We start from the raw sequence: 25,660 nt of genomic DNA, 5'->3' as shown, positions 1-25,660 counted from the left end.
TTTTTTGGCTAAATGGCTTTCTCATAGTTTTAATCGGAAGATTTTGAGAAAAAAAGCAAGGGAAGAGGCCTAGTTGTCCTCCAATTTTTTGATTACTTAAAAAGTCAACTAGAACTTTTAATTTCTTGCGAACGTTTTCATTAGTAAAAAATATACGTAACTGACAAATTAACTTACGTAACCAACTTTTATATTCGTTTGTTTTTATTGCATCAATACCTCACTCTTTTCACTAAAGCTTAAATTGTGTCCCTATTCCTTAAAAATGACCCCTGAATCATAGAGACCGGAATTACGAGGAGGTAAACTCCTCATAAGCGTAATGATTTTTGTTCGTTTTAAGTTTTAATGCTGCCGCTTACTTTCAGTTGAAAAAACTTTTCATTTTTATTTTTCAATGTTTTTTTTTTAATAATGCTAGAAAATCCAGCGCCCCCTTCATTGAAAATCTCCTGCCCCATGAAACATTCCTCCATGGAAAGATCCTCCCACGAACCCCCCCCCCCCCCCCCAAACCAAAAAATCCCCCTGAAAATGTCTGTACACTTCCCAATAACCATTCCTATGTGTAAATTAAATAAAAAAAAAACAATTTTTTTAACTGAAAGTAAGGAGCGACATTAAAACTTAAAACGACCAGAAATTACTTCGTATATGAAAGAGGCTGCTTCCTCATCAACGCCTCGCTCTTTACGCTAAAGTTTGACTCTTTCTCTCAATTCTTCTTTTTAAAACAGTAAAAAACTTTAGCGTAAAGAGCGGGGCGTTGATGAGGAAGCAGCCTCTTTCATATACGAAGTAATTTCTGGTCGTTTTAAGTTTTAATGTCGCTCCTTACTTTCAGTTAAAAAAAACTTGTTTTTTTTATTTAATTTCTGGACGTTTTTGAATCAATGCATGTTTTGATTTGCATTTTTTTTTTTTTTTTTTTTGGCTAAATGGCTTTCTCATAATTTTGATCGAATGATTTTGAGAAAAAAAGAGCGGGGGAGGAAGCCTAGTTTCCCTCCGGTTTTTTGGTTAATTAAAAAGGCAACTAGAATTTTTGATTTTTTACGAATATTTTTATTAGTAAAAGATTTACGTAACTTATAAATTAGCTTAAGTAAAGAACTTTAGTATTCTCATATTTTTATTACATATATGAGGGGGGTTCCCCCCTTGTCAGATCCTCGCTCTTTACATTAAAGCTTAAATTTTGTCCCAATTCATTAAGAATGACCCCAGAATCACAAAAGCTGTAGAATAAATAGTTGAAATTACTAAAAATACTTTAGCGTAAAGAGCGAGGTATTAGGAGGAGGTGAGCCCCTCAAATGGGTAATAATTTCTGTTTGTTTTAAGTTTTAATGCTGCTCCTTACTTCCAGCTGAAAGAACTTTTTCATATTTATTTTTTCATTTTTTTTTAAATAATGCTAGTAAATCCTGCGCTCCCTTCATGGAGATTTTCTTCCGCCATGACAAACTATCGATGGAAAGTTCCCCCAGCATATCCCCCTTTTCTCAACCCCTCCCCCAACCAGAAAAATCCTCCTGAAAACGCCTGTACGCTTCCCAATAACCATTACTGTATGTAAGCACTGGTCAAAGTTTGTAACTTGTTGCCCCTCCCACGGGGACTGTGGGGGAGTAAGTCGTCCCCTAAGACATAGTTATAAGGTTTTTCGACTACGCTGAATAAAATGGCTATCTCAGAATTTTGATTTGTTGACTTTGGTAAAACAATTAGCTTGGGAGGGGGCCTAGGTGCCCTCCAATTTTTTGGTCACTTAAAAAGGGCACTAGAACTTTTCAGTTCCGTTAAAATGAGCCCTCTTACAACATTCTAGGACAACTGGGTCGATACGGTCACCCCTGGGAAAAAGAAAAAAAAAACAAAAAAACAAAAAAACAAATAAACACGCATCCGTGATCTGCCTTCTGGCAAAAAATACAAAATTCCACATTTTTGTAGATAGGAGCTTGAAAATTCTACAGTAGGGTTCTCTGATACGGTGAATCTGATGGTGTGATTCGTAAAGATTCTATGACTTCTAGGGGGCGTTTCCCCCTATTTTCTAAAATAACGCAAATTTTCTCAGGCTCGTAACTTTTGATGGGTAAGACTAAACTTAATGAAACTTATATATTTAAAATCAGCATTAAAATCCGATTCTTTTGATGTATGTATTGGCATCAAAATTCTATTTTTTAGAGTTTTGGTTATTGTTGAGCCGGGTCGCTCCTTACTACAGTTTGTTACCACGAACTGTTTGACACAGGTCAAAGTTTGTAGCTTGTAGCCTCTCTTACGGGGACTGTGGGGGATTAAGTTGTCCCCAAAGACATAGTTATTAGGCTTTTCCGCTGTGGTGAATAAAATGGTTATCTCAGAATTTTGATCTGGCGACTTTGGGAAAAAACGAGCATGGGAGGAGGCCTAGGTGCCCTCCAATTTTTTGGTCATTTAAAAAGGGCACTAGAACTTTTAATTCCCCTTAGAATTAGCCCTTTCTCGACATTCTAGGACCACTGAGTCGATCCGATCACCCGTGAAAAAAAAAACACGCATCTGTGATCTGTCAAGAAATGTGAAATTCCGCATTTTTGTATGTAGGATCTTGAAAATTCTACATTATTTATTGATAAGTGGTGTAAGAAAGAGAATAAAAATAAAGAGAGTTTTCAAAGTTGGAAGAATTTAATTATTAGTAGAGTAAGAAATAAAATATATTCTAACTTAAAAAATAGTAACACTAAATCATTATTTTATAATGCGAAGATTAAACAAGCAATTGCTAATCTAAAGAATGAATTTGTAATTGTGCCAGTGGATAAAGCTAATAATAATTTTGCCATAATTTGTCAGAAGCTGTATTGTGATATCTTAAAAAGGGAGTTATGCACAACTAATGTTTATGAAAAGGTAAATATAGAGGATGAGAATTTAATTGAAAAGACTGAAGAAATACTTTTTAAAAATTTTAATATTAAAATAAATGACAATGATAAAAAGTTCCCTTTCCTATATTGGACTGTAAAATTTCATAAGAATCCCCCTAAACCACGGTTTATTGCTGGAGCAGCTAAATGTCCAACCCGCATTGCTGCTACTGACCTCTCTTTAATTTTAAAGGAAATTGTAAATAAACTTAAAACCTATTGTTCTGGTATTAAAAAATTTTCGAATTTTAATCCTTATTGGAGTGTTAATAATTCACTGCAGGTGATAGATTCTTTAACAATGGTTTCAGCTAAAAGAATTGAGTCTTTCGATTTTGCGACAATGTATACTAATTTATCACTTAATTTAGTGTTTGATAATTTAAAAACTGTTATAAAGAAATCTTTCCTCTTATCTAGTAAAAGGTTCTTAAAAATAGACAGTTATAATAAAAAAGCCATATGGACAAACTGCTTTAATACTACAGTTAACTTGAGATGTTACAGCTTGGATATGATTTTTGAGTTATTGGAATTTGTTTTATACAATACTTATATAAGATTTGGGGGTGATTTGTACAAGCAAATTATGGGAATTCCCATGGGGGGGGGAATGCCAGCCCATTTATAGCTGACTTGTTTTTAAGTCAACTAGAATATAAATATATGATGGATAAGAATAATCCAATTAATTTAAAACATGCTTTGTCAAATAATAAAAGATATTTAGATGATATTTTGGTCTTAAATTGTAAGGATTTCATTGATATTTCTAAAAATATGTATCCATCAGAGCTTATTCTTGAGCCTAGTCATGGCGCTGGTCATGAAGATCATTTCTTAGATTTAAATATTAATATTTGTGATAATAATAAGTTAAGTTTTAAAATGTATAATAAAACGGATGATTTTGATTTTGAAGTGATTAGTTTCCCATTCCCTGAAAGTAATATGCACTCAAATATCACATATTCAGCGTTTTTCTCGCAGTTACTTCGTTATGCAAGGATTTGTAGTAATTATATTGATTTTAAAAATAGATGTAAAATCTTAAGCCAAAAATTGATATCAAGAGGTTTTTCTGCAAATAAATTAACTTGGCAATTTAAAAAATTTAGTTTTCATTATAACGAACTTTTAAATAAATATCAAAAGAATTATCTAGAAATACTTAAAGAAATTTTTAACTAATTTCGAAGGTTCGAGAAATGTTTTCAAAGCGCCATTTATTTTGAATTGTGTTTCTAATTGAGTGCATATTTTAAAAAATTAGCCACATGGTAAAGATGAATTCTATAATTGTTTAGTTCATTCAGGTTTTTTGCAATGTGTTAATATTTGTGATTTGGTAAAAATTTATAATATTTAGTTTACCTATTGTTGCTAAAGGGAGGGATATATTAACAGGATAAGCTTGTTTTGGTTTTACTTGGTTGTTTTACATTTGCTGTTTTTTTTTCATAGGCATGTATTTTGGGGGTGATACCTGACGCGGGGATGCCATGGATATTCTGTGGTAGCCACAACACTGTGCTGGGTAGAGAATTTAGAGTGGCGAAACCCTATATAGGCCAGTGTATTCTCCTGATGAGCCCTTATGTTGGGTGTTGCCTCTGAATTATTTGTCTATATTATTTTTTCTATTGTTCGGTAAATGACGACTTATACTTATTGACGACATGACTGCCTGTCCATGGATTATTCTTTATGGTTGATTGTGTGTGGCTATACTGTTTGACCTATGTGATTGTATGGATGAGTAGGGTTAAGGCCTCATTCAAGTGCTGGTCTATATTAATCACTAATTTAGGAAAACAGTCTTCCTTTTCTCCTTCTGTCTCTTTTTTTTTTTTTTTTTTTTTTTTTTTTTTTTTTTTTTTTTTTTTTTTTTTTTTTTTTTTTTTGTGCTGTAGCATTGGTGATTTCTCTTTTCATGATATTATTCCAGGTTGGATCCAGTGCTGGTGGAGAAATTTTTTTTTACTTTTCTCCCCGACAGACCTTTACCCTGGTCCAGGTTTTTAACCTGATATTGTTAATTATTGGTGAGATGGCACTTATGCAAATTTCATGTTCTTTCATCTTTTTGTTTATGTATTTATTGACCTATTGACCTTGGCATTTTTTTCGGACTTTGATTGTTGGATTTTGATTTGGATGTTGGTTTGTTTTGGATTTATTTTCAATAACTTTTTATGCAACAAAACACAAATATTAGCCTCGGAACTCGGAACGATTTTTTGAAAGTTAGTAAGTGGAAAAGTCGTTAATTTCTTTGCCAAGATCATTTTGTCCCACGGACTTCTGTTAAAAGTACATTGTATAATAAAAATTTTGCATGCAAGTTACGTGGTAATGTTAATTGTAGAACAACCAATGTAATTTACCTATTAGAATGTAATAAATGCTGCCTACAATAGGTGGGGGAAACAACTAATAATATATATAAAAGATTTTCTGGACACAAGACAACAGTTAATAATGAAAAAACTAATAACTATCTAGTTCAACATTGTAGTAATGGTAAATGTTCCATATCAGATATAACTGTCACAATTTTAGAAAATTTAGAATTAGAAAATTTAAATAAAGAAGAGAAGAATAATAGACTACGTAAACAGGAGGATTTCTGGATCCATACTCTTGGTACAGCTTATCCTTTTGGGGTAAATGATCGTGTAGCAAAATATGGTGACATGTCTCATGTTGTTGTTAAATGTATTGATGGTTTTATGGACCATCCTTCTTTTACTTGTCTTACTAAACGTAAAAAACGATCGAGAGGACATAGGAAAAATAATAGAAAAAATGAATTAGATGTACATATGCTTTCTATAGATCTATGCCAGCTACTTGAATCTAGGGGTATGATTTCTGTAATAAAGTGTCTAAATAATTTATCCAAGAGGAATTTAATCAAACTTTTCTGGATTGTTAAGAATAATACAGCTCTTGATTATAATTTTAAAGTAATATGTGATACAATTTGCATTCTAACTAAAACGAAATTTATTTCAAAAAAGAAAAAGTTCGATAAGATTAGTAATAAGGATAACAGATTATATTTACCTATTAATTTTACTTGTAAGCAGATTGAAGATATTAATTTACCAGAAATTTTAAATCAGCGGCATGTGAAACAGGCCTTTCCTAGTAATTTGAATTATAATGATAGTCCAGTTTTAACTTATAAATTTTCAAAAACTATTGGGCAAATTATTTTTAATTATAATTTAATACTAAAAAAACTAGATAGCGATATAAATTGGAAACCGGTTTGTAATTGTAAGCAACTTGGCCCATTTGTAAATCCTACTTACAAACATGTTATAACAGGGGACTTGTCAATAATAAAGCAAGATGATCTTCAAATTATAATGAATAAAGGGGCTAATTTCCGTCTTTCTCATCATCTGAAACCATCGAGTGTTCTTGATGGCTTGGAAAATGATTTTGATTTATTTATTGATAAGTGGTGTAAGAAAGAGAATAAAAATAAAGAGAGTTTTCAAAGTTGGAAGAATTTAATTATTAGTAGAGTAAGAAATAAAATATATTCTAACTTAAAAAATAGTAACACTAAATCATTATTTTATAATGCGAAGATTAAACAAGCAATTGCTAATCTAAAGAATGAATTTGTAATTGTGCCAGTGGATAAAGCTAATAATAATTTTGCCATAATTTGTCAGAAGTTGTATTGTGATATCTTAAAAAGGGAGTTATGCACAACTAATGTTTATGAAAAGGTAAATATAGAGGATGAGAATTTAATTGAAAAGACTGAAGAAATACTTTTTAAAAATTTTAGTATTAAAATAAATGACAATGATAAAAAGTTCCCTTTCCTATATTGGACTGTAAAATTTCATAAAAATCCCCCTAAACCACGGTTTATTGCTGGAGCAGCTAAATGTCCAACCCGCATTGCTGCTACTGACCTCTCTTTAATTTTAAAGGAAATTGTAAATAAACTTAAAACCTATTGTTCTGGTATTAAAATATTTTCGAATTTTAATCCATATTGGAGTGTTAATAATTCACTGCAGGTGATAGATTCTTTAACAATGGTTTCAGCTAAAAGAATTGAGTCTTTCGATTTTGCGACAATGTATACTAATTTATCACTTAATTTAGTATTTGATAATTTAAAAACTGTTATAAAGAAATCTTTCCTCTTATCTAGTAAAAGGTTGTATGTGATTGTATGGATGAGTAGGGTTAAGGTCTCATTCAAGTGCTGGTCTATATTAATCACTAATTTAGGAAAACAGTCTTCCTTTTCTCCTTTTGTCTCTTTTTTTTTTTTTTTTTTTTTTGTGTTTGTGCTGTAGCATTGGTGATTTCTCTTTTCATGATATATATATATATATATATATATATATATATATATATATATATATATATATATATATATATATATATATATATATATATATTTAAAATCAGCATTAAAATTAGATTCTTTTGATGTAACTATTGATATCAAAATTCTTTTTTTTTTAAGTTTCGGTTACTATTGAGCCGGGTCACTCCTTACTACAGTTCGTTACCACGAACTGTTTGAAAACGGCCAAAAGTTAAATCTCGGTGCTAGGAACCTCTCTTTGTGAATGTGTATTTAGTTCAGTACTTGTATCAATTGTATAATCATTTAGGATTGTCTTTTGACGGTGTGTTGTTGAAACTTAGGATGTCATATTATAATGGCAGTGATGCCACATTGATTCAAAGCACCAAAATTCATACAAGCAACGACTTTCTTCCTATTGAGCCCTGACTGATAACACACTGTCTTTTTTCTAGTGGAATACTCTTTTTATGGGTACAAATATGATTCATTTCCTCCAAAATTTTAATTCATATAAAATTTACGTCCACAATCACCTGGTTCTATGGACATTATACTGGTTTGCGGCTGTTTTTTTTTTTTTTTTTTTTCTTTCTTCTTAAGGAGTAATTTAAGAGGTTTCCTCCGTTCATGTGTATCTTTTTACTTATAAAGGAAGCAGGTGCTTTCATTTTATGGTTTTTCTTTTACAAAAGCATTTCTTAGTCATTTTCAGTATTAAACTCTTTTCTTTCTTTTCACTTTCCCCTTTTCTACATTTTTTTCTTGTTATTTTGACAGTTACTTTCTGATATCATTACTATTTCAGTAAAAAACGTAAGCTTTAAAATTAACTATTATTTCCTAGTCACCTGTTACTGTAATTATTACCTGTCTCAAACTATATTTAGTATTATTAGGAATAAATTTACCTTTTGACATGGGTAATCCTGGCTAACACTATTTTGGCACCTTCAAGATAATCTTTCGCCCTCTCATAATCTTCACAGGCCAATCTATAAAAACAACCTCTCTCTCCTGTTTTTTCTGCCAATGACATGGACATAATCAGTGAAGCGTCTCTAACATCAGGTACTAATTCATCAATTCCAAATCTCAAATTCACATTGCTTCGCCTTCTTCCAGCACCAACTATTCCAAACACAAGAACAATAATCTTCAATATTCCTAACATGAGAAGGTTTGATAGATTTAATGTCAAAATTTCAGAAGTGGTAGTTGCTCTTGCAGTGACTGCTTCTACTAAGGTAAAAATCGATGTTTTTGGATGGCTCAAAAACTCAGGACTTGCACTTACAGCCATTACCGAAAATGTCATTACTATAAAGTACATCATCCGGGCCTAGAAGAAATTAAACTGATTCCAAAAGGTGAAAATCCTAATTCAGAAAAATCAACGGACAAGATGTGTCTTCTTTTTTTGCATGGCCTTAGAAAACCAATAATTCAACAAACAAAACTTCAAAATCGTTATTCAATTCACTTGTTAAGGAAAAATCTTGTCATATTTGAATTTAGGATAATATTTCATAAAATATTCGATGAAAATACAATATATTTGAATACATTTCAAAGGGTATGACATGTTTTATTCTTTAAACATTTTTTCTCTCTATTGATGCTCCAGTTCATAATTTGTTGGTTTTAATTGCTAGTTTTTACAAAATATCCTGTTTGTGCAATGGAGCACATAAATAAAAAATAACTACCACTTCTTTCAGGGATATTTGAATTTCACCAATTATGTTGCAGCTCTTAATTAGTTCTAGAACGGTGTTCAAGAGTAAAATATAAGGAGATAATACTCCTTAGATTTTAAATGAGAATAAGAAAACTACAAAAATCACAAAAATTGTGGCGGCTTCAAGAAGCACTGTGTTTCTGCCTCTACTTTGTTTTTATTAAAGATATATTTCAGATACGTTTCATTGCATTGCTTCAGTACCCTTTAAAGAAGAGGCACTAGCAAATGTCCAATGTGCCAGTGCCCTAAGTCTAATTATGCCAGTGCCATAAGAAGGGACGATCTCTTGGCACATGTCCTTTAAATATGATGAATTTTACAACTAGCTCTGTAATTTTTTATGTTTTTCTTTTATAGAATTTATCTGTATTTTTAAGTTTATTTGAAGATTGAAGAGATCGCTAGTAATTTAGAAAAGAGAATTTGTTTCTGGCCTAATAAATAGCATAAAACAGAAGAAAAAGATCCCTTAGTTTAAGAAATAAGCCTTTTATTGATCAAGTTTTGTTGGAACTGTGTGGAGCATGGGACTATTTTTTGAGAGCCTAGCATTAAAACTATATAATTCTTGTAGTTTAGAAAATAATTCTAAGAAAAGGCAATCTCAAAATCTTAAAAGTACAATCGCTTTATCTACAAAATTGTTGATTCCATTCAATCCTTTTAGGTTGTACATCCAAGTCTTAAATCCAGAACTAGACGAAAACAAGTCAGACTGCCATCTGACTAATAAATGAAGAGGGAGGGAGAAGATCTTTGCACAGGGTATTGTCAGAAGCACAGCCAACAGAAGAGGTTGTCAAATCTCAACCAAAGCTGGTGAGAAGCAAGAGCTAATTATCTAGCTATACCTTCTGGCAACCCGTACCCGTTCCGGTCACTTTGAGTGGAGAGGTTCTCTTAGCTCTTGCCTCACAGCATCTGTTTCGAAGGTCGTTGGAGCTCAGCCATACAAGGTACGAAATAAGAGTTGTCCAAATTGGGGGCCCTTGCTTGGTCCTGCCTACATAGGTAGATGCTAAGAGAGTTCACGAAGTCTTTTCATTACCGTATCTACCAAAAAAGGTTGTCGTGCCACCAGGCCCAACTTGATTAAAATAAAAAGCTATTTTTCTACTTATGCCTCTAAAAGCTCTGCCCCATTCTTAATCCTTACACGTGATGGGGGTGACCTTTGCAATAATAAATCTACCAAAATTAATTTTTAGGCTTCAACAGCGGTCATGATCAAACCTGTACTATGTAGGTACAAGGCATGGAGTCCCTAAATATTCGTCTGTGGGGAATTTCCCAAATAGGCTGTTCAAGCTGAAACAAACGTAATACGAAATAACTCTCACATACCCTGGTTGTGTCTCTTGAGGGCTTGTGACCCATGTAACCTCTTCGGAGGAAGAGGAATCCCTTAGATTTTTGTCATCGGAGCATATTCCAGAAACAGACTATATTAGCAATTAGCGTGACCCAATGGTGTCTATCATGAATCTAGGCCCGGCAAAAGACCTTTTCTGGGAAGGGGAAGGTAGGATCATAAATTCTTGTTATCAGCCTGTGTGCCAGAATGGGACGCCAAGTCCCAGCCAAACTTGGTGGGAAGCGAGAACTATTCTTCTAGCTGTGCTTTTCCGGTTTTCAGACCCAATTTAACCTTTGCAGAGCAAGGGGGCTCTTACTTTATTTTTATCAGTGCATCTATAAAAAAGAATTGTCAGATGTGAACTAAATTTGACGGAAGTTAAGATTAGTTTCATGGTTTTAACTCTTGTAGTCAGAGCTTGATCCGACTTGTAGTCTGTGGGGTAGGAAAGAGGAGTCCCTGCATCGGTTTCAGTTGTATATCTAAAAGGAAGGAATAGCCCGGAATCTATAGAAAATTTTTAGAAATAATCCTAATTTTGAACATCCGTTCCTGACCCAATTCTTTGGGGAGCTTGGTCCCTAAATTCTTGTCATTGCGTCATTATCAGGGTCGATTGCTGGATTTGAATCCAGATGGTGAATAAGAGCTAGTGTTCTATTCTTGTTGCGTGGGAGCCCTGACCTACTCCAACTTCTGTTTAGGATGCGGGAGGAAGTGTAAACTGTTTTAATCAAAAATTGAGCAAGACTGGATTATCAGATTTCAACAAAACTTGCTGGAAGGTGAAAATTTCTTTCTATATTATGCCTTTTAGGACTTGACTTACTTGTCTTAAAGCTTCTGCTGGTAATCCAGCCTAGAGAGAGATGTGACTCTTTGCCTCCATTCCAAGCGGTCCTACGCAAGCGTGACTGCTACTTGGAGCTCAGTACCGATCATAGAAAGGTACTGGGTAAGGCTGTCCCTCCATCTAAACCGGGTTCTTCCACAGGGGTACTTCCAGACATGTTCAGGGGGATCAAAATTGAGAAGTGTGCAGGCAGGTACTTCTGCTGGCATGCAAATTAATTAGCCGAACCACCAAAGGTATTTTACTGCGAGCTGACGAGATTTAGGGGTCTGTTCCGTTAGTGTCAGCAGTCGGTTGTTTGAGACGAATTCGTACCACTTAATCCCTTCGATGCGTCTTAGAAAGATTGTTAGGGCCACATCTATAGCATCACGAACAAAAGCAGCAGCCGGCTAAGTTTCAATACTGTAAAGATGGACTTGCGTTGCAGTTCTATCGTAGATCTGCAATTTTGTATTTCGACTGATGTTGGGCTTTGACCACATGGAACGATATAATCGAGCCATAATAGACGTGGCTTTAGAGAAGCACGACTAGACTTCCATTTCAATTGAGCCGTTTTCCAAGACAGCAAACCCAAGATAATTAAAAGACTTTAAAACTTCAACATTGCACCCTAATACGTTGAATGATGCCAAGTTGACGGATATACCTGCCGGGTCGACCCTTATTATTTTGGTTTTCTGCAAGCTAATATGCATTACCACTTCCAGGGCTTCTTCCGACAGTGTATTGGAGACTGCCTCAAGCTCAGCTGCATAATTCCATATCAGGGCAATGTCATCTTGAAAGTAGCCATTGGCTAAGACTCCATCGCCATATTTTAGTCCCAATTGGAGCAGGTTCGTTGTTTGATCCATGACATAATCAATTACCTTGTTGAAAAGTTCAGGAGCAGCAGCACAGCCTTGCCTTACACAAGTATCTATTTCGAATATTGGGCTTTAGTGGTCATTAACATGGACAGAGCTTTTTGCACCAGTGTAGAGCGCCTTGAACAGGCGGCAGTATTTATCAGTGAGACCCGTCCGTTTTAGTATCAACCAAAGAGATTTACGGTCGATCGAGTCGAAAGCTACTTTATAATTAACAAAGGCAATATATGATGTACGCTGTTACTCAAGGGCTTTCTCGATGACCTGACAAATAGTGTATATCTGCTTGTTAGTGGATCTGTTGGGTACAAAATTTGCTTGCTGAGTCCGGTGGCACTAACGGATGAACGAGTTACTTCTATCAAGCAACGTCATGACGATTAGTCTGCCTTGAATTGACAGGACGTTGATTCCTCAGTAATTTGAGTAATCACTACGGCTACCTTTGTGCTTCCATAGAGGAAGGATTATGCCTTCCTTCCATTCTCCATGAATCAATTCGGTTAACCAGACAAGTGAGAACGGCATGTGCAGCCAAAATAGCATTGTTAGTCGTCCGTACTTTAGCAGCTCGACTCTGAATCCGCAGTTTCCTGGTACCTTTTTGTTCTTTATTCTCCGCAGGGTATTTTGTATCTCTTCTGTCGAAGGAGGATCAGGCTCTGGTAGATTTCACATCTCAGCGTTGGTTCTATCGGCGTTTAATAGCTTTGCAAAGGGCTCCTTCAATCGATAAAGTTGCGTGTTTTCATCATCCAGCATTTCCCCAGAGATGGATTGAAATACTCCTGACTTTGGTCGCTTCCCATCGTAAAGGTCTCTGATATGCTTGAAAAGCGACATGACGCTACTGTTTTGTGCAGCATCTTCTAGCTCTTCTGATTTCTTATCAACAAACTGTTGTTTATCACGGTGAATGACTTTGTTTCTAATCCCATTTAGCCGTCTATAAGAGAGCATATCTCCTGCCAGTCGCACTTTCCGGCGCTGTTCAATGTTTTGCAGTGCTTCTTGCGAAACCCAGGGCTTCTTTGAATACATCTCGCGACCGATGGTATTAGTGGCAACCTCTATTACACCGTTTTTATATGTCTGCCAGAACGTGGCTGGGTCAATAAATGTATTCAGGCATTCAAACCTATTCTGAATTGCAACTGAATACTTTAAGCGGAATGCCTCAAATTTTAGTTTCTGGGTGTCAAACTTAGGCTGGTATCATTCTGAAGGCTAGGCTTTAAGATGCAGGCAGGAAGTTCACGGTAACTAATCGACGGTGTGCTTTTCCTGTCTCAGCGCAACGATAAGTTCCACAATTCGTAACTGTTGAGTGCCATCTTTGGTTGACTATGATATATTGAATCATCTTCTGCGTTCGCCCGTTATTGGAGGAGACATCTATAATCCAACATGTTATAGCAATGACGGGCGAACGCAGAAGATAATTTCTGGGGCTTGCGGTAAATCAGACCTTTGCCTGTAGGAGAGGGGGGGATATAGAAGTACCTTACCATCAGCCAAAATACTTGGCAAGTTCATGAGATTTCACCAAACCTGGCTATTTGCAACAATTGTGGTTTTGTGTATCTGTTCTCGAATTGACTGCAAAGTAAGAGAATTATTGGCGCCTTCATTGCATCCTTTGTCCTTTGGAATAGGCGACTTTAATTTATCAAACAGTTTGTGGTAACGAACTTTAAATAAGGAGTAATTTCTACTTATTATAACCAGCACTCTAAAAAATGATTTTGGTAAGAAAAAATATGCATCAAAAGAATTAGCTTTTTACGGTTATTCAAATTAGTTAAGATCTATCAAGTTTCACATTATCCACTAAAATTTGCAAGCATGAGAAGATTGGAGTAAATTTTGAAGAAAGGGGTAAAGAACCCACAATAGAAAGAGCGATAATGATGAAAGTTGCACCATTAAAATTCAGCATATTGGAGCACCCTATTGTAGAAGTTTAGGCCCCTTAAAAAACTGCAAAAATTGCATCGATCGAAAATTATGAGATACCCAATCGATTCGATTTAAAATTACTGACAATTATATATCACACAGTTTCTTTACACTTTCATAAGAACTAATGCCGTCGGTAGTGCATTTGCTCCTCAATAACTCAATAACTGCATCAGCTATTATGTCCTACTTCCTAAGGTTATAACAAATGAAAGATAAAAATGGTTCAGCCACGTTTAACGAATGAAGGATGACGGAATGCCAATTTTTGGGCAGGCTGCTTCTTCGTAAGTCGAGTGGGGAAGAGGTCACAGAAAGGAATTAAATGGAATTGGAACTTAATGGAATGGAGTACGGAGTGAAGAATTAAATAGGACGGGGAAAGTGCGTGTGTAGCTTTAATGGCCTCAGGCAGATTGGTGCTACAATGAGTTGTAAGTAATAGAAGTGGTATATGCTGAATCATGGAGTGTGGTTGTTAACGGGATGAAAGCTCCCCTCTTATTCTGGAAACGATGGTTTATTTCAAAGAGCATGATTTTATTTTGATAAAGAAATGCATTAGATGAGCCTTTTATCTTGAAGCATCTTTGTAATCCCTGATCTTATTACATCCTTCCTAAAATACTTCTAATCCATCCACTACTGCAGGGACAGTTTTGTTTTTGGGATATCTTTCAACTTATAAACCATGAAATCCATTCAGCTAAAAACCTTTTTTATGGGGACGTTTGTCCTCTTTTGAGATTTATAAGTATGATATATTCAATCCTTGGAGTTTCAAAGACTGTATAAAAAAAAGTTACGTGCTAATATAATACAATTCCTGAGGGAAGGTGGGTATCAGGAAAGGGTGGCTGAGATTAAAGTGTTTTTGTAATAGTTGAGTTGATATCGTGAAGTATAAGCGCATGTAAGCTTTGTTTTTTAAAAGTTATACTCGCACAGTATCTTCCAATTCTATTTGGAAATCTTTTTTGTTTTTTTAGTTTTGTGGGAGGAGGGAATGTTTAACTAATTCAAACATGTTCTTGTATGGTGTAAAAAAGACATATATGCAATATCTCAGAAACGGGTAAGGGTGTCAAGTTTAAACTCTCAAGGAATGTTGAGGAGTACGTTGAAAAAAATAAGAACGTAATATTTGCGTTAACCCTGTTTCGTCTCTCAATAGTCACACGGCTCCTCAATGGCTTTCCAGCAACTCGCTTTGTTTCAAAGCCTATTTTTACTCCTATACAGTTTGTGTCTGCATTAATTAGATTGTCTATATTTACCACGTCCTAATTATTGTAGCTTAGTTGTTCAAATGAAGTTTAACTGGATAATACGAAAACAAAAAGCGAGAAACAAAGCTAAATGTATGTACTGTGAATTGAACTTTGACTACGATTGGAAAAGACGGTATAAAATTCCTAAAGACAAGGAAAAGCAGTCATAGTTCAAAGGACAAAAACCCAACGAAAATCTTTTGAAGCTGGTGCGTTCAGTGCAAGGAAAAATAATGACAGCAAAATGAGTCAATCAAAATTTTGGTTTAATCTGTTGAACTTCTAGCGATATGCGTGCCTACAATCAAATTTTGGGTTAAGTGATTATGAGTTTAGACCATACAAAGTTACCTATTTACACAAAACCTCCCAGAACGCGTTCGTTGACATGGTTTCAGCAGAAGTCAGGTAGAAGATCCTCAACAAAATCTTGGATTCAGAATTTTATTCTATGATATCAGTTGCGACACATGGTGCTTCATATTCTAATAATTTTCAAAACTATCAAATAATTCCAAACTATCAAACAGTTCGTGTTAAGGAACTGTAAGAAGAAGTGACCCGGCTCAATAGTAACCAAAACTCTAAAACACAGAATTCTGATACCAATAAGTATATCAAAGAATCGGCTTATTATGCTGATCCCGAATTTATATTTCATTAGGCTTAGTGTTACCCATAAAAGGCTAGGAGAGTAGTGGAGGGGTTCCATATTCAGTCACTGCGCCCCTAGCAACCAGTTCTGGGTCCCTAGCAACCAGCAGGTGTTATTATATGCGGGTGGGTGTTAGGTAATACTGTAGGGAGTGTTTTCCTTCGATATTTTTTTGGTTCTTAAAGAAATGAATTATATATGCAAATGTTCATAAGCCTAAGGGACCAGGTAGGAAAGACCCTCTGGGTAAGACACTGATATTATTGATTATGTACGGCTGTTTGTTACATAATTATAGGGGATTTTTTTCTTCGAGCTTTGTTTGGTTGTTAAGTAAAGAATTACTTATGCAAATGTTTTCTCTAAGATTTCTTCAAGACTTGTTTCTTCAGGGCCCTCAAATCAAGCGGGGATCCCTCCGATGTAACTGAGGATGCCATGTTTCGCATATCTTAGTGTTGCGTAAAGTTTTGGGAGATGTTGTTTTCTTCAAGATATTTATTTTTCCTGAAGTTTTTTTTTACTTCAAGGTTTGTTTTTTATTCGAGATTTCTTTTTCTTAAAAATTTTTTCTTTGAGATTTTTTTTTCTTCAAAATTTTTCTTCAAGACTTGTTGCGATAGAGCTTACATAAGACATATTCGCAGGACCTTTATAATCCGCCATAAAAGATTTTAGTCCAGTGTAGGAATCGAAAGTAAGACCAGAGATTTCCCTATTGGAATGGTTAGACAACTGTGCCAACAAGCAATTGATATTATAATGTTCCAGGATATTGATTCTATGAAAATAGGCTTCTCGATCTTAATGACATATTCCCCCTTTCTCTGTAAGCTATGAATCACCTGTCTGTATTTGTGTGTTTGTGTGTCTTACTCTGTTTGTTTGTGTGTGTTTGTTTTGTCTCTTTGCCTGCCTTTGTGTCTTCGTGTCTCTCTCTCTCTTTCTCTCTCTCTCTCTCTCTCTCCCTCTCTGTGTCTGTCTCTTTCTCTCTTTATCTGTCTGTCTGTATCTTTCTCTTTCTCTCCCTCTGTGCTTGTGTGCCTGACTCTATTTGTTTGCGTGTGTTTTTGTGTCTGTGTTTGTCTTTGTTTGTAAGTGTTTGACTCTGTATTTTTGTGTGCAAGTGTTTTTGTCTCTCTCTCTCTCTCTGTGCATCTAATTCTGTGTGTTGATTGGCAGACTCTGTGGTTTTGTGTGTCTTTGATCTTTCTCTCTCCCTTTTTACAAGGTAAGTTTATGTATGTTTTAGAAGGTTTTAATTTTACAGGGGAAAATATATAAAACCACTGGTCAATGGGAATAAGGAAAAGGCTTACGCAAGAAAATGTTCTAAATTCTATGCCCTTTTAACATTACAGAGGAACTTTTTATAAAATCACAGGAAATAAGGAGAAGTGGGCGTGAAATGCCATTGAGCATCACGATCTAATAATGAAATGAAAAACCTCATTATTCAAATAAAAACTATAACCAAGTTTAGTTTATATGGTTATTTTTACAGGAAAAATAGTAGTAAATGGGAATCGGGATGCTTGAAGCTACAAAGAAACTTTTTGAAAGAATATCAGGGGAGAAAATGAGTGGTTTCATTGACGGTGCAGTGTAGTTCGTCAAAAGGATGGAAGTTGATCCGGAGACTGATTTCATACGATACCATCGTCAAAGAATTGAGCCATCTTGTTTTGACAGCGAGCTCGTCGAAGAATTGAGCCATTTTGTTTTGACAGTGAGCCCAAAACCGGTTTTGATTGGGTTCCAGGTCTTGCGACACCCATAAGGGGGGTGAAGAGATGAAGCTACTAGCCCCCAGAGACACTATTACGGACACTTGGGTTTTACTATAGCGTCCCCCGTACGTTACGTCATATATGGAATGTTTTCTAAATGATACATGTGTTCATTACATAATTGGAGTTGAGGGTCACACAATCTTGCGTGACTTGATGGATTTATTGGGAATTACGTAATCTCGCGTAGCATGCTAGACCTCAAGAGCCCGTGGGGAACCCCAGCTTGTAACTGAACACGGCAAACAAGTGGGTGTTAAATATTGATTGGAGGCACACGTGCGTGGTAAGTAATTTCAGCATATTTGTGGGTGTTACGTAATGGCATGTGCACACGAAGGTGCTACGCAGTGGCAGCACACTTGTGAGATGGAATAAAATGACAGCGAGCACATGAGATTTCATGCAATCTTACACGTGAGTGTTACGTAACGACGTGTGTTACGTGGTGGGATGTTACGTAATGACAGCGCAAACGGGGGACATTACTTAATGACAGTGCACACGCGGGAAGTGACGCAATGGTGATGCAAACAAGTGTGCTACGTAATGACAGTGCACAAGTGGGAAGTTATGCAATGTTACGCGTGGGTGTTACGTAATAACGGAGGGCGCACGTCAGTGTTATGTCATGACAGCAAACACGTGGGAATTTGCGTAATTACGGTGCACACATGGGTGTTAAATAATACTTTAAGATATTTTTTTTCAGAATTTCTTTTTCTTTCAAGGTGTTTTTTTCTTTTTGAGTTTACATTTTTCTTTCAATACATTTTTCATAGGCAACCTTTATGTTTTACTAATTTTGGTCCCCGTTAGGATTCGGAAGGCCATTTCCATCCAATGGAAGGAAGCATTAACCAGGTGGACCAGGAAAGCCTTTCTAGTATTTTGATTCGGCTAATACATTCTGCGAAATAACCCATTCCGTGCACGGAAAATTCCCATGTTCCACTTAATAGAATTACAAAATTGATCACCTTTTTCTAACACTAACCAAATCAAAGTGCAAAATCATCCCGATCCATTCAGTTTTGCTCCATTAGATGTACCTATATATTATATTGCTATTAATTTTCTAGTATGATCTAAACAGGTTGAGTCATACAGCAGATGTTACATAGTATTGGCTTTAGACATTTCATTGCGTAAACGATTATGTATTGAAGATTCATCCTTGAACAAGAAATCTAAAAAGACACGGACTTTTTTATTGTAAGAAAAAGTCCACCTTCCCCAGAAAAATAGGAAATTTCATATTTTTGTAGCTTTAATGATCTTCTGCAATCACTCATACTGGACTTACAGTAGATTTTAGCAAGTATTATCTTAATTTTATTCATTTTTTGTTGAATTTTATTACATTTCATCATTAAAGTTACATCCCTTTTTGCGGGTGTTTAGCCTCTTTCTCTTAATACTTGCAGATTTTCGTACGGTTACTTCTTCTGCTGAGCAAATTCAAAATAACTTAGGTTTACAGGTTTGGCATCCATTTTATTTATAAATACTCTTGAAGCATATATTGTAATAAGAGCTTCAATGTTCTGAGTTTTTCTTCCTTTTAACAAGGGTAGGTTTTAAATCACAGATTTTTAGTACTATTTATTTGATCCACGGCTGTCTTAAATATTAGGGAAGCTATCTACCGCTTTCCTAATCCTGTTCTTTAAATTCAAGTTTGATATTCTTACGACATTGCTTCGAGGATAGTAATCATCAATAAAAATAGGACCAAATATATTTGGCCCGAAAAATAGGGCATAAGATATTTTGTTGAGAAAAGAAGAGTTCAGAAATATAGAAAAGTGATTTTAGTGTTATTTTTTACTGTTTTCAAGGGCAGTTTTTAAAACTACAGCTCACCCCTGTCGTCCAAAACAGCTGATAAAACAATCAGTAGCCCGGGCTAATAGTGACAAAAAAACGGTTGTAAAATAGTAAAACCCAAAGATGGATCCCGTGAAAAAAGTGTACAATGCCTATCAAAGTAAATTTTATTCATCGAACTAATATTCTTCTTTGACAGAACCGATTATCCCAAGTGTTTTTATTGTAATATAGAAGAGAAACAGAAATCGTTGGACAAGTACTGATAAAATTGGGTAATCCTTACACTATTATTGGAGCATGTAAATAGAAATTTTATTAATAGAAAAACGTTATAAAATCTTGAAATCACTGAATGAGCTGTCAAGACTCAAAAAATAAATAAAACAAAACATGACAAGCTTATAAAACATAAAATACAACCTAAACGAACCATGAAATCACGGTAAAAAGAAGTTAAAACATAACGAATGTAAAAAACGTGAAAAACCCTGTTATGGGATGAAATATCAGCAAAAACAAGCGTGAATTAAAGAAGGGCGGGGAGTATTAGCTACCAATTTTATAGGAAGTGACTTGATATTAGAGGTAAATTTAAGCCATAATAACAGTTGTTTCTGTCAGTTTTGAATGAGAATGCCACGTTTCTTTAAGCCAAGACTATGCATATTCTTACCACTGTGACAATATGTGGCTAACCATCCCCTAGTGAGCATTCGCAGCGTTGTCCCCTAAAATCCAATTCAATTGGGGAAGTAGGAACCAATTCCAATTGAACACTAGCAAGCAATTCCAGCAGGGCCCCTAACATTCTAATTCCAACAGGCAGCCCCATTAACAACCAATTCTGGAAGGTTTGTTATTAGAAATAAATTTAAACTAAATTCAGGGTTATTTCTGAGAGGTTTTAATGGATATGTTAAATTTCTTTGTGACAAGGCTATGCATATTCACGCCACAGTTACAATGCATGGCTAACCAACCCTAGCAAGCAATTCCAGAAGGGGAGGTATGTTATTATAGATAAATTAAAACCATATTAAGATTTATTTCTGAGAAGTCTTAATAAAGTGCCTCATTTCTTCAACTGGATGCTAGATTTCAGTACCATCCCCACCCCCACCCCCCACCCCCACTGAAAAATTCTTTGAAACCTCCGACATTAACTTTAAAAATGATTTTGTTCCTGGAACTAGCTGTGCGTGGTTTTTCTGTGAAACTTGCTGTGTGCTGATTTTTCATCATGAAACTTGTTGCATGTTGATTATTCTCTTTGTGAACATGTACAGTGAAACTGTAATTTCTCGTGAAACTGATTCTGGTCATGGAATTTGTTGCGTGCTGATCTTTGTTCTTGGAATTTTTTGCAAGCTGATTATTATTCGTGAAACCTCTTTCATGTTGATTTTTCTCTTCGTGAAACTGATTTTTGTTCGTGGAACTTGTTGCATCTTGACTTTTTCTTAGTGAAACATGTAAATTGATTTTTCTCCTCGACAAAACTGATCTTCTTCATTGAACTTGTTGCATGCTGATGTTGTTCGTGGAACGTTTTGCATGCTGATTTTTCTCTTCGTAAGACTTGTACATTAATTTTCCTCCTCGTGAAACTGATTTTTGTTGGTGAAACTTGTTGCGTCTTTACTTTTTCTTTGTGAAGCTTGTAAATTGATTTTTCTCCTCGATAAAACTGGTTTTATTCATGATTTTTGTTCGTAAAACTTGTTGAATCTTGATTTTTCTCTTTGTGAAAGTTGTACACTGATTTTTCTCCTTGTGGAACTGATTTTGTTCGTGGAGCTTGCTGCGGACTGGTATTTGTTCGTAGAACTTCTTGCCTGTTGATTTTTGTTCGTGAAACTTGTATATCTATTTTTCTTTTCGTCAAAATTGTCCATTAATTTTCTTATCATGAAACTTATTTTGTTCATGGAGCTTGTAGCTTGCTTATTTTTATTCGTGGAACTCGTTGCGTCCTGATTTTATTTATGAAACTTGTTGCTGGGTTGTTTTTCTCTTCATGAAACTTGTAAATTGGTTTTTCGTATCGTGTAACTTGTTTTGTTCATGGAACTTGTCGCATGCTTATTTGCAAACTTGCAAACAATCTTGTGGAACTTGTTGCGTTCTGATTTTTGTTGGTGAAACTTGTTACATGTTTATTTTTCTCTTCGTGAAACTTTTATAATGATTTTTCTATTCGTAAAACTGATTTTTTTTTCATGGGACTTGTTGTGTGCTTGTTTTTCTTCGTGAAACTTATTGCGTGCCGATTTTTGTTCGTGAAAATTGTTGTATGTTAATTTTTTCTTATTTGATATTGTATATTGATTTTTCTCCTCTTGAAACTGATTTTGTACATGGAGCTTGTCCTGTGCTGATTTTTGTTATTGTAGCCTGTTACGTGCTTATTTTGTTTTGAAACTTGTTACATGCTGATTTTTCATCATTAAACTTGCATGTTGATTTTTCTCTTCATGCAACTTGTACATTGATTTCTCTCCACGTGCAACATATTTTGTTCATGGAACATGTTGCGTGCTGATTTTTGTTCGTGTAACATGTTACATATTGGTTCTTCTCATAGTGAAACTTGTACATTGATTTTTCATTTCGTGAAGCTGATTTCATACATGTAACTTGGTTCTTGCTGATTTTTGTTCGTGGAACTTGTTGCATGTTGATTTTTTTCGTAAAAATTTTATATTGACTTTTCTCCTCGTGAAACTGATTTTTGTTCGTAGAACTTGTTCCATCTTGGCTTTTCTTCGTGAAACTTGTGCATTGATTTTTCTCCTCGACAAAACTGATTTTGTTCATGGAACTTTCTGCGTGGTGATTTTTATTTGTGGAACGTGGAACAAGTTGCACGAAGAGAAAAATCAACATGCAAGAAGTTTCATGAAGAAAAATAAGCATGTAAATAATTTAAAGAACAAAAATCAGCACGTAACAAGCTCCACGAACAAAAATCACCAGACGATAAGCTCAATCAATAAAATCAGTTTCACGAGGAGAATAATCAATATACAAAATCTACGAAGAGAAAAATCAACGCCAAACAATTTGCACGAGCAAAAATCAGCACGCAACAAGTTCCACGAACAATAATAAATACACAACAAGTTCAATGAAAAAAATCAGTTTTACGAACAAAAAAATCAGTGTAAAAGTTTCACAGAGAAAAAAAAATTAATATCTAACAAGTTTCGGCAAAAAAAAATCAGCACGCAAAAAGTTTCGCAAATAAAAATCAGCTGGTATAAGCTCCGTGAAAAAAAAATCAGTTTCGCGAGGGGAAAAAATCAATGTTAATATTCCAGGAAGAAAAAAACAACATGCAACAAGTTTCAAGACCAAAAATCAGCACGCAACAAGTTCAAAGAACAAAAATCAGCTTGCAACAGGTTCATTGAACAAAATTAGTTACACGAGGAGAAAAACGATGTACAAGTTTCACGAAGAGAAAAAAAACACGCAACAAGTTTTTCAACCAAAAATCACTAAGCAGTAACCTCCACAAAGAAAATTCAGCACACAAGAAGTCCCATGTTCAAAATCAGTTTCGAGAAGAGAAAAACACACATGTATCAAGTTTCACGAACAAAAATTAGCATGCAACAAGCTCCACGAACAAAGATCAGCATGCAACAAATTCTATGAAGAAAATCAGTTTCACGAGAAGGAAAACCAATGTAAAATTTTCCGGAAGAGAAAAACACACATGTATCAAGTTTCACGAAAAAAATCAGCACGCAACAAGCTCCACAAACAAAGATCAGCATGCAACAAATTCTATGAGGAAAATCAGCTTCACGAGAAGGAAAACCAATGTAAAAGTTTCAGGAAGAGAAAAACACACATGTATCAAGTTTCACGAAAAAAAATCAGCACGCAACAAGCTCCACGAACAATGATCAGCATGTAACAAATTCTACGAAGAAAATCAGTTTCACGAGAAGAAAAACCAAGGGGCAAGTTTCACGAAGAGAAGAATCAACATGTAATCAGTTTCACGAACAAAAATCAGCAGGCAACAAGCTCCATGAACAAAGATCAGCATGCAACAAATTCTATGAAGAAAATCAGTTTTACGAGAAGGAAAGCCAATGTGAAAGTTTCAGGAAGAGAAAACAAGCATGTATCAAGTTTCACGAAAAAAAAATCAGCACGCAACAAGCTCCACGAACAAAGATCAGCATGCAACAAATTCTATGAAGAAAATCAGTTTCACGAGAAGGAAAACCAATGTAAAATTTTCCGGAAGAGAAAAACACACATGTATCAAGTTTCACAAAAAAAATCAGCACGCAACAAGCTCCACGAACAAAGATCAGCATGCAACAAATTCTATGAGGAAAATCAGCTTCACGAGAAGGAAAACCAATGTGAAAGTTTCAGGAAGAGAAAAACACAGATGTATCACATTTAACGAACAAAAATCAGCACGCAACAAGCTCCACGAACAAAGATCAGCATGCAACAAATGGAGAAGGAAAACCAATGTAAAATTTTCCGGAAGAGAAAAACACACATGTATCAAGTTTCACGAACAAAAATCAGCACGCAACAAGCTCCACGAACAAAGATCAGCATGCAACAAATTATATGAAGAAAATCAGTTTCACGAGAAGGAAAACCAATGTAAAATTTTCCGGAAGACAAAAACACACATGTATCAAGTTTCACGAAAAAAATGAGCACGCAACAAGCTCCACGAACAAAGACCAGCATGTAACAAATTCATTGAGGAAAATCAGCTTCACGAGAAGGAAAACCAATGTAAAAGTTTCAGGAAGAGAAAAACATAGATATATCAAGTTTCACGAACAAAAATCAGCACGCAACAAGCTCCACGAACAAAGATCAGCATGCAACAAATTCTATGAAGAAAATCAGTTTTACAAGAAGGAAAACCAATGTAAAAGTTTCAGGAAGAGAAAAACACACATGTATCAAGTTTCACGAAAAAAATCAGCACGCAACAAGCTCCACAAACAAAGATCAGCATGCAACAAATTCTATGAGGAAAATCAGCTTCACGAGAAGGAAAACCAATGTAAAAGTTTCAGGAAGAGAAAAACACACATGTATCAAGTTTCACGAACAAAAATCAGCACGCAACAAGCTCCACGAACAATGATCAGCATGTAACAAATTCTACGAAGAAAATCAGTTTCACGAGAAGAAAAACCAAGGGGCAAGTTTCACGAACAAAGATCAGCATGCAACAAATTATATGAAGAAAATCAGTTTCACGAGAAGGAAAACCAATGTAAAATTTTCCGGAAGACAAAAACACACATGTATCAAGTTTCACGAAAAAAATCAGCACGCAACAAGCTCGAACAAAGACCAGCATGTAACAAATTCAATGAGGAAAATCAGCTTCACGAGAAGGAAAACCAATGTAAAAGTTTCAGGAAGAGAAAAACATAGATATATCAAGTTTCACGAACAAAAATCAGCACGCAACAAGCTCCACGAACAAAGATCAGCATGCAACAAATTCTATGAAGAAAATCAGTTTTACGAGAAGGAAAACCAATGTAAAAGTTTCAGGAAGAGAAAACACACATGTATCAAGTTTCACGAACAAAAATCAGCACGCAACAAGCTCCACGAACAAAGATCAGCATGCAACAAATTCTATGAAGAAAATCAGTTTTACGTGAAGGAAAACCAATGTAAAATTTTCCGGAAGAGAAAAACACACATGTATCAAGTTTCACGAAAAAAATCAGCACGCAACAACTTCCACGAGCAAAGATCAGCATGCAAAAAATTCTATGAGGAAAATCAGCTTCGCGAGAAAGAAAACCAATTTAAAAGTTTCAGGAAGAGAAAAACAGAGATGTATCACGTTTCACGAACAAAAATCAGCACGCAACAAGCTCCACGAAAAAAGATCAGCATGCAACAAATTCTATGAAGAAAATCAGTTTCACGAGAAGGAAAACAAATGTACAATTTTCCGGAAGAGAAAAACACATATATCAAGTTTCACGAAAAATATCAGCACGTAACAAGCTCCACGAACAAAGATCAGCA

General features: G+C 35.1%; 1 protein-coding gene and 1 long non-coding RNA gene across 3 annotated transcripts in view; both read right to left on the bottom strand.

The window, feature by feature from the left end:
* LOC136028998 (uncharacterized) overlaps positions 1 to 25,660 on the bottom strand; it is a 148,745-nt gene that overhangs the window by 81,258 nt on the left and 41,827 nt on the right. The gene's annotated exons all lie outside the window — the stretch shown is intronic.
* Positions 1 to 25,660, bottom strand: part of LOC136028613 (uncharacterized) — a 90,356-nt gene that overhangs the window by 38,585 nt on the left and 26,111 nt on the right. For both annotated transcript variants that reach the window (XM_065706442.1, XM_065706441.1), the window contains exon 2: positions 8,187 to 8,617. In XM_065706442.1, the coding sequence (XP_065562514.1) occupies positions 8,187 to 8,617 (431 nt within the window). The remainder of the gene's footprint in view (positions 1 to 8,186; positions 8,618 to 25,660) is intronic.

This window comes from Artemia franciscana, chromosome 7 (genome assembly GCF_032884065.1).
Source record: "Artemia franciscana chromosome 7, ASM3288406v1, whole genome shotgun sequence".
In the NCBI taxonomy this organism is placed as follows: Eukaryota; Metazoa; Arthropoda; class Branchiopoda; order Anostraca; family Artemiidae; genus Artemia; species Artemia franciscana.
This window is presented reverse-complemented; position numbering and strand designations above follow the sequence as displayed.